A 10,657-nucleotide genomic window follows, 5' to 3' on the forward strand; every position below is an offset into this window, starting at 1 on the left:
CATTTCCAAAATTTTCCACAGACACCACTCACTCCAGTTTTCCACACCAATTTTCCACCCAGACTCCAATTTTCCACTTACAAATATTACTGAAGGGATGTCAGAATGGCATCACATTCTCTCAAGAGCATTGATGTTTGATAAAAAGAACTACAAAAGCCTACAATAAAAATTGCTGCCATGATAAAGGCAACTGAAAAATAACTCCAACAAGGTAGTTAAAGAGCAGCCTCTCTTTTATAAGCATATACAGTGGTACCCCGTGTTACACAAGTGATCCGTTCCAGATCGCGCTACGTAACACGGGCGTGCTTAACACGAACGCCCCGGGGGAAAACAAAAAACCCGAAAGTTTGCGCATTTTTGTGCATGCGCGAAGTGCACAGAACGCTTCTGCACACCCGCACGTCACACACGCTCCTGGGAGGACTTCCGGGTCGCGGAGGTCCGTAAGTCGAACGTACGCAACATGGAGTGTACGCAACTCGAGGTATGACTGTATAGCCAAGTTTACACACACAATAAAGTCAAACCTTGGTTGTCGAACGTAATCTGTTCCGGAAGACAGTTCGGCTTCCAAAATGCTTCCAAGGCGCAGCTTCCAATTGGTTGCAAGAGCTTCTTGCACTCAAGCGGAAGCCGCGTTGGACGTTCAGGTTCTGGAAAACGTTCAAAAACTGGTTTTCTACATTTGGGAGCCAAAACATATAATAACAGAGGCGTTCAGGAACCAAGGTTTGTCTGTATTTTGCAGTTATATTTTTGCAACTTAAATGGTATATGGGAAAACCTATTATAATGTGCATCTATCAGCTATGCAACATCAGTTGACACTACACTTGTCATACATGCAAGAACCTGCAGCCAACGTTCTACAGGTATACAGCCTAACTTAATACAAGTTCTGAACTAAAACAAAAAAACCCATTTTGAAATATCTTTCTGGCCCTAGGTAACATTTACCTAAGAGAGCCAGTCAGTTTACATACATCATGGGGTGACAAATAAGAGAAGACATGATAGAGTTTCATATGCATTCTTCTCCAAGTCTTTGTTTCACCATTATACAATTCACTCTGGCCATATTGCATTAGCTTGACTATAGCCCTATAATCTTACTGTAACATAGGTGGGCCTTTGTGCTGAAAGTGGGTGGGAGAAAGTGGTATTTGGCATTGCAGGGAGGGAAACGAGAGGTGGCAGCAACATAGCTGGATAAACTCACTAGTCTTGTCACCTATTATTTGTATTCTACTACAACACCGTAATTTCCAACTACTCCACAAGTAGCACACACATGTTTCAATATATTCAGACATGTTGAGTAGCTATATATATATATATATATATATATATATATATATATATATACACACACACACACACACATTCAGTTAGTGGTTTCAATATGAACCAGTTATATGAAAACTGTAACACATGAACTATAGTTCCCACAATATTTTTATAATTTTTTTGGTAGAATTAAACTTCATACTCTTTCCATTGTTCTATCTGCACATGCATTGCAGCCTGCTAGATGGAACAATCCCTCCCTTCCTCCTCCTTCACACTATTCTGGGGAGCCTCCTGACACACACCTGCACAGAGGTAGAAAGCCCCAAAATGCAGTAAGTCGTTTGCACAAGGCTTCTGCGGATTATGTGAATCCTGGCTAGGTAAATCCTGCCAGTATTATTTAACAAATTTTACATACGACTTACTTTACAGAAAACCTCAATCTGATTTATTTTCAGCAGATAGGAATATTTTAATAATGTTTCTCTATGGGAGAAGCCTTTTAGTTTATCCTTTTTATTTACTGTACTTTACTTTTGGGCAGTCTTTTAAATCTCATGCTATAAGTCAAGGAATTCAGTCAATAAACAAAAGGCTTTTTTCCTTATACAACTACAAAAGTTAAAGCTTTGATTTAACTGTGGAATCACCTCATACAGAAAACATATTTACATATTTGGTGATGTTATTTTTACAAATCACAGGGGAGTCATTGCTATGCATACAATGGACTGTTAAATTTATCAAAATCCAAAATAAATTAAAAGTAAATATAAGAAAAATGGGTACCCTAGCTGGTTAATAAAAAACTGGCAATAAAAGCTGACTGCAAGACTTATGTGAAAACTAGGTACCTCTTTGTGTTGTAGGCTGTATCCTGTGGGGTTTCTTCAAGCAGTGTCACATATCCCAGGGTGCAGGTGAGGATGAACAGGACTGTTAAGGTGTGTGCTTGCCTATTGTACGGGGGTGGGGGGTGTGGAGAGAGAGAGAGAGAGAGAGAGAGAGAGAGAGAGAGAGAAAGTCAACAACAAATAATATTTTTCAGGACTATTTACTGTTGCTCAGTATCTTCAGCAGGTTAAAATGTATTTATTTTATTCCATTTATTAAAGATTTACCCTTCCTCCAATCTAAAGTTCAGGGCAGCTAAACTTACTTATTTATAGACCACCTTTTTCAAAAACAGTTCACGTAAGACACTAAATATAAAAATAAAAGTTGAACAAAATAATTGATTCAGAGAGAAAAACAAACAAACCCTATACTAACAGTTTCCTCAAACAACCCAAAGCCTTGCAGACTCCTTGGAAGGTTATAAAGAAAGATATAGTCCTAACTTCCACAGATAGATCATCCACAGCCTGCAAGTGTAATAAACCAAGAAGCACAGATGGTAACATCAAGCCTTGAGGAACACTTTCTACCAATTTCTATGGGGTGAATTAGTTTCCAAATGGCAAAATTCTGAGCACAGTCAGACGGTCACTGCTGCAGCAACAGCCCATATGCCCGAACAAGGTGATCAAACTGATGTAAAAAAATGGCAAAGGTTGTAGTAAAAGTTACTGTGACAGCATTAGCACAAAATCGTTCCTTCTGTCAATCTTTAGCTAAGTAAGGGATCATAACATTGGAAGCTTTCCTGTAAATAAAACAGCTTCTAAAAATACAATTGCCTTCTCACAACTATACAGAAGCTTAGTATATAAATACTGTAATATGAGCACTATAATCAACAGAACTACCCAATGCATAATCAGTGTGCAGGACCTCAATTTTTCAACTCAGAAGACTGGAAGCTGAGGCACAATTTTAAGGAATTTCAGTTACACAACACACGAAAGATTGCCAGAAAGCTTTGTTTCTCCACACTAAGTAACCAACACAAACATGTCTGCAACTTTCCATGTACCAGCTATCAGTAAACTGAAAACTCCTATTTATAATTTCAAATATAAAAGACTTTGCGTATTATTCTAAGAGAATAAGCATGCAATGTCACACAATTCACATGATGGGACTTCCCTTTCTTCTCCTGTTCACTATATCCCTCTGCATGCTCCCCCAATCTGTTCTAGAGCAGGAATGTCCAACAGGTAGATTGTGATCTACCGGTAGATCAATGGACGTCTAAGGTAGATCACTGGTAGATCATTGGCTCCCCCCAAAATAGCTAAACAACTGTGGCTCCCCTAAAAAAAAAGCTCAACATTTTACCTCCTCCCTGAAAAAACTCAACAACTTTGACCCCAACCCCCACCCCAAAGGGGGTAGATCACTGCCAGTTTTTAACTCTGAGTAGATCGCAGTCTCTTGGGGTTTCGCCACCCCTGTTCTAGAGGATCCTCAAACTCTTCAGAGCAGATTGGAAGGCATACAGGTGTTATAGAGTGTATGGGGAATTCATTCCACAAAGAGTGAAGGATGATCATCACTTGATAGTTTTCTTTATCTCTTGTGGGCCACTTCACAAAACAGAGGGTCCAATATTCAAGCATCATTTAACAAAGGAACAGAAAAGGCAAACAATTTATCATCAATAGCAATAGTATATACTTTGCTGAGATGGCAGCAATAAGGAATGGAAGAGGACATTCATGACGTAGCTTCTATGCAGAGATTACCACCAGTTCAGTAAGCTATGGTTTAATTTTGTACAACTAGATTACCGGTAGTTTTCTTTTGTGGATCCTACATAAGGAAATGTGGTCCCCAAGTTATGTTCCATCCCATTTTCTGCAAGTCACAGAATGACAGCTGCTTGATAAACTCTTAAGTATGAAACAAAGGACAGGCAAGAATCACCCTCAATGACTTATTTTCAGCATTGGGGCATTCTCACAGAAATCAATGAAGACCCAGCAACTTTGGGATGAAAATAAAAGGTAAATCGTGCTCTTTTGGTAGCATTTATCTTTAAAAACCTCTTATTCATTTCAATCATCTATATTAGAGTACAGCATAAAATTAAACTCAATGAGAGGGCAGATTTTAGTAAACACACAAGAATCAATTTAAAGGAATCAGCAACAGAACAGCCACCTATGTCTAGATAAAGAAAGATAGTCATTTCCCAGCACTTTCTAGAAGTCCTTGTGAAAAACAAGGTCCTTTGACAATGGTTCATTATTCTGTAAAAACAGCAGAGCTGAAAGAACTTGATGGCTGCTCCAGAGCAGGGGTCCCCAATCGCCTTCTAAATGCGGCATGGTCCGGGAATCAGCGTGTTGTTTTTTTTACATGAGTAGAATGTGTGCTTTTATTTAAAATGCATCTCTGGATTATTTGTGGGGCCTGCCTGGTGTTTTTACATAAGTAGAATGTGTGCTTTTATTTAAAATGCATCTCTGGGTTATTTGTGGGGCATAGGAATTTGTTCATATTTTTTTTCAAAATATAGTCCAGCCCCTCACAAGGTCTGAGGGACAGTGGACTGGCCCAAAGTTTGCTGACCCCTGCTACAGAGGTTCTGGCACAACTCTCAACAGTACACAGATAACCTCCCAACTTCTCCTTCATGTACTTCTGAAGTAGCTCACTTGGGGCCAAACTAGAAGTTATGTCAGAAGAAGTGAATTACAATAATGCAAAGCCCCCTACAAAATGGGGTGGCAGCACTGATGGGCTGGCAGCACAGGCAGAAGCATCCCCTGCTATGCTCTCTCTCCAAGCCTGCTTTAAGGGGGTGGGGAGAGAACCTTCCATCAGTTGTGCTCCATGACTGAAGCAAGCCTCACTAAGAGAAATAGCTTAAAAGACTTCAGTACAATCCAGCCTAAATTGTGTTGCTGCCACATCTACTTTGCCCCTCAGTTGAGATGTTAAATGCTGAATGTTTCCACACAGACTATATTAAGGATCATATTAAATATTTATCTTAAGCAGAAGGACACTTACAAACCTGACATAAAAAAACAGCAGACATTTCAATCTCCCATGAACATACCATTAGTCTGTAAGTCTCAGTTCTTCAGCAAAAGAATTTCAGAGGAAAAATTCTAGCATGAACATGCTGAACTACAATGAATCAGTAAGTGATTTTAAGATTCAACTGAGACCAAATAATTTTTCTTCACCTATAGGTGTGCTATGTTATGAAATTTGTGCTACAGCTGTGAATGGTCACAGTGCTTCTTTGTATACATTTCAACTTTGTATAGAAATGTCACACTGTTCACAAATGCACATGCACTCTCTATGCATGAATTGCACAGTTGCACTGCATCTACTGGCTACACTCTGCTTCCACCCACAATGCCAACACATTAAGAAAAATGTCAGGAAGAAAAACCATGCATGTGCCATTTTACATAAATATGGCTGCCCTTTCCAACATTTTACTGGATGCATTATTTTAGGGATTGAAACCCAAGTGTACGGTATTCATATGGTGGCCAAATGTGTGTGTGAACAGTCCTCATATGCCTCTAACACCAGGAGAAGCTCTGACCTATGGGCCCAATTAGGCCTGCCAGGCCTTTCCACTTAGCCCATGAGACGATTTTGGCAGAGCCATGCTCACCTGTCCTACACCTGACATCATATATGATATTGGCTAAGGGGCAGGCAAAGGGGGATTTGCAGGCATCCCCCATACAGTTCTCTCTAAGCACCAGTCATCAGCTGATTGCCAGTTCTTGCAGGAAGTCAACCAACTGATGTCACAATGACATTGGGCAACCTAATTTTGCCCAGTGCAGTATGTGATTTTTGAAGTTTTGACAATAAGCTAATTGTTGGGGCTTCAAAGTGCAACACAAGGCTCTCTGGAAGTACTAACAATCAGCTGACTATCAATGATTGCAGAGCTGTGTGCAGCTCTTTGAAACTCTAACAACTGGACAATGGTCAGGACCTGCAAAGCCATGTACCACACAAAAGCCATGTACAGTACCTTGTGAAAAACAAGGTACCCAACATCACAGGGATGTCAAGTGATTGATAGGTGGGTGGTCCCTATCGAACTTAGCCTGCAGAGGTCAGACGCTATGATCCAGACCACTGACCAGATCAAACCCCCTTTTCCTCTTTTACATTTAATGAGCATTTAGCCCCATTTACATGTTCGCTTTTAAACTGAGGGTAACACTTCATGTATCTGATGAAACTGACTCTTGTCCATGAAAGCATACACCATAATAAATCTGTTTATCTTTAAACTGCCAATAGATTCTCTTCTTTTTGCTGTAACAAACTCTCAGAGCATGAAAAATTACTTAGGACTACAATTGTAATACTATTGGCTGGGAGTAAATCCTAAAGGAACGCAATGGGTTGTTTTAACTGTTTATTTGTCTTTTTCAGATACTATACAGATCACTGAATGACTGAATGGGATTTATTTTTTGAGTGGACATGTATAGTAGGGATGGGGAACATTTCCTTTCGGGTAACCTTTTGTGGGCCACAAGGCAGTGCTACTTGTCAGAGACAAAAGTGGGCACAGCATGAAATGTAAAAATTTATCTTAATACAATAGATTAGTTTCTACACATATCACTCTAGCCTCCATGCAGACAAACAAAAGGTAAAATATTACTTCGAAAACACATCTCAGCCAGACAAAAACACTCAAGGACACTACAAAGCCAGCAAGGGGCCTTTTGATGTACTATTGTCCTTCCAAAAATATCAAAAGGTATGTGTACATGCTGCACTTTGTGGCAGCATGTATGTTAATCCACCTTAAATTATGATCAATGAAAAATTACATTCCTCAGTTATTCACTATTAGAATGAACTACACTGAATCTCTAAAAGAATCTGCTTGGTGATCAAAGTAACATAAAATACTATAAAAAAATTCCATTCCAGTAGCACCTTAGAGACCAACTAAGTTTGTTCTTGGTATGAGCCTTCATGTGCTACTGGAAGGAATTTTTTATTTTGTTTTTACTATGGCAAACCAACACGACTACCTACCTGTACATAAAATACTATGAAAGATCAACATTCTGTCAGTTCTTAGATTCCTTTTTCAAAAAGTTAGAGCATATCCAAGTATCAAATGTAAGAGTATTTAAGAACTCATTAAATACTGCACTTCTGTTCATAGCTTAAACGGACACATATAATCAAAATAGCAGTTAAACAAACAATTGTCAAATCATTGAAGTCGATCTAAAAGAAGATCTGACTATACTATAGAATGCTTATCACCCAGAATAATGAAACATCATCAACAGTGTTGGGAAAATAGTTCAGCAATAAAATGTACAATCTTTAACCAATATTAAAGAAGCAATCAAGTTACAATTTTACCCATTCTCCATTTAAAGGGCAGGACTGTGCCAGTATGTCTGCAAGATCCAATTATTTGGTCACTAATTCAGCCAATACACAGCAACTTCCCAGAATGTTCTCTGTGATCCTTCCTGAACTCTGATAAAAGATTGTGTTTCCTAAACCTGAGATATTGCAGGCTCTAAGTCAGTCCCTACAATGTTGCTGGAATGAAACAACCACTACAGCCTCACTAGCTATACTCTATGTTTGCAGAACTCTCACTGAATATCAGCGGATCTTTCAAGATCAACATATTCCAAATTTTATTACTGCCAAGATCAGAGGAGTCGGACTCAGAGCCAACCTCAAGCCAAACCAGGTCGGAGTCACTTCAAATCAGGCTCTTCTCTCTTTACTAAGCCTCTTGCAGAACCAGAAAAACTATGCCCTCTGTTGTCTTTGAAGAAGGTAAATTGATGTCTAAAGCTAATCATTGTATTCCCTTTTCCATAATTGATGTATGTGGAACAAGAAGAAGAAAGGGTTTTGCAGCTGGAAACCATGTTACTTAACATACTGCGGAGAATAAAACGATTGAGAGATTTTTTCAAAGTTTGCAGGAAATTTTGTCTCTCCCAGTGAAACTAAGGACACTGAGTTGATGCTTAATCAAATTACCAGATTTCCAACTAACATGTTGTATGCTAGAAAATAATTTGCCCTCTCAAGAACTGCACAAAAAGAAAGTTACACCCATTGTGGAGGAAGAAAAGAACCATCATTCTGTGTATTACATTACAAGCCTAACAACTGTAATGGAAAGAGTACTGTGGCACATTAAAGTGGAATAAATAAGCTTCCGGTGGGAGCGCCATTCCCAGCGGCTGGGAGCTGTCTCGGCTCCGAGACAGCTCCAGTTTCCCCGGGGATAGGAGCCCCGCAACCGCGCTGCGGGCTCCGGTAAGCCACGGGAGGAGTGTCCCGTTGTCAGGGGTTTCCAGCGGGCTCCGCGGTGCCGACCCATTCTCTTGCTTCCCTTGTAAAAGGGAGGCGGGAGTGAATGGGCTCCGGCACGGAGCTGTGGAAGCCGTCCCTAACCGGGGAAACGCAACGGCAGCCGGCCGTTGGAAAATGAGCGCTCCATTTTTCCTCAATTCGGACTGTAAAAGAAGTGGGGAAAATATACAAGAATTAGTGATGCCACAATACTATATCTTCATGGGTAGGTATTGTGCTACTGGTATATCTTTTGTTCTTGTGTAGGCTTTTCATGGCAAACGAATTTATTATTTTTGCAGTGAAGATGGTTTTGATGCAGTCTTTTTTCATACTTACTCAACAATAAAATGTATGGCTTTGCTTTTAGGTGTGCATCAGGACAAGTAAAGTTTTAACCAGTTCTTCTTTGAGAATATAATAAAGTAAACAAGGTAGTCATGATAAGTCTAAAGGAGAAAAATAACATCACACAAGTGCACATCTACTTCATCAGATATGGAAGTGTTGAGGTCTGTCAATCCTTTTTTACTACAGATGAAAAATTACCTACTAGTATGTAAATATTAGTAAATATTCTGCCTCCATCTCTTCGAGACTGCTCAGTTACAAAAGTCACACTATCTTTCACCACTTGTTGAAACAAAATAAAAATTAAAAAAATTCCTTCCAGTAGCACATGAAAGCTCATACCAATAACAAACTTAGTTGGTCTCTAAGGTGCTACTGGAAGTAATTTTTTTAATTTTTATTTTGTTTTGACTACGGCAGACCAACACGGCTACCTAGCTGTAACTTTCACCACTTGTGTCTACAAAACCTTATATTTTTGTAGTACAAATGCTGGAGTAGTAGAATGATATCTGGAATACTATCACAAACCATTACCGGTAAGCAAGGGCACTTAGAGAAGTGCTCTCCTCTTCTCTACAAACTGCCCAGACAAGTATTCTCTTGAGATAAGGAGATGAAAGTGTAGTTTTGCCTTTCAACTACCACAAGTAGGCTGTTGCCTAGGAAAGCTATCCCACAAGTGTGCAATTGAAGCAAGATCAAATGTATTTACTCATAAATTAAGTCTAACTGAATTAAACAGGATATATTTCCAAGTATACATGGGAAAGCAGTCTCAGTTTCCTCTTGGTGCTGTAAATTACAGATATTTCACAGAGATTTTGCTATATCAAATACTCATCAAGCCAGGAGCGGTGGAAAAAGCCAACAGTAAATATATAGCATATTTACTCAGCAGTAAGTTGTACAGAGCTACGTGTTATTTACTCAACAACTGTGTTTAGGGATGTAACACTAATCACACTTCCCCGACTGAGAAAAATCAAAGGAGGGCCAATTCCTAAGAGAAGGAACAGCAGAAGTGACTTGAGAAAAGAGGCAGGTTCAGCAGGGCTCCTGGGAAGGAGACACCCAGGAAGAGAAGACCGGCCTGATTCCAACGAGATGCACACCCTTCTTTATATCCTCGGTTCCAGCATCCTCAAGTTCACGCCGCTCACTCCCTTCTCCTTTTTGGTCCCTAGCCTTTTAAACGGCCAGCCTGCCTACCCGCATCTTTAGTTGTGCATACACACGTCTATTTAGTGTGGGCAACCCGTGTCTATGGACTGCGCCGTTTCCTTGAAAGGACCTTGAGGAAGAGAGGCGACCGTGGGGAAGGACACGGTGCGGCCCCCTTACCAGAAGAACGTGTTGGTCCCGTCATCGTAAACCTCGGACTCCGTGCTGCGCCGGCTCCCGAGCGTCGTGGTAGAAGCAGTGGTGGTCGTGGGGGCGGCGGTGGGGGCTCCCGGCGTTGCGCCCCTACAGCGTCCCGGCGAAACCTCTGCCACTGGGGGAGAAGCCCCGTTGGGCTCCGACGGCGGCGGCTGCTCCTCTTCCTCCAGGGCTGCCTTTCCAGAGCCCCCTCCGTGACCTCTCCGCTCGCTGCGCCTCATGACGGGGACGGCTGGTTGCAGGAAGGCGGCGGGGAGAAAACGGCGACTCAAGCGACGCCCCGCGCGCACAAGGCGGGCCCCTCCGTGCGCCCCATCTGAGAGGAAGAGGCGAGCCCAAAGAGCAACAGCGCGCTCCGCAGCTCACAGACGGCGCTTCATCACCGCTTGCTCGTGACCCCACGTAG

At 41.1% G+C, this 10,657-nt stretch overlaps 1 protein-coding gene across 1 annotated transcript in view; it reads right to left on the reverse strand.

Moving 5' to 3' along the window:
- The window catches only part of PTDSS2 (phosphatidylserine synthase 2), a 47,788-nt gene extending 37,131 nt beyond the window's left edge, over positions 1–10,657 (reverse strand). The window contains exons 1-2 of the mRNA XM_033156375.1: positions 10,216–10,657; positions 2,151–2,252 (exon numbers count right to left, since the gene is read on the reverse strand). Coding sequence (XP_033012266.1) covers positions 2,151–2,252; positions 10,216–10,472 — 359 coding nt within the window. The 5' untranslated portion in view covers positions 10,473–10,657. The remainder of the gene's footprint in view (positions 1–2,150; positions 2,253–10,215) is intronic.

Source organism: Lacerta agilis, chromosome 1 (genome assembly GCF_009819535.1).
Source record: "Lacerta agilis isolate rLacAgi1 chromosome 1, rLacAgi1.pri, whole genome shotgun sequence".
In the NCBI taxonomy this organism is placed as follows: Eukaryota; Metazoa; Chordata; class Lepidosauria; order Squamata; family Lacertidae; genus Lacerta; species Lacerta agilis.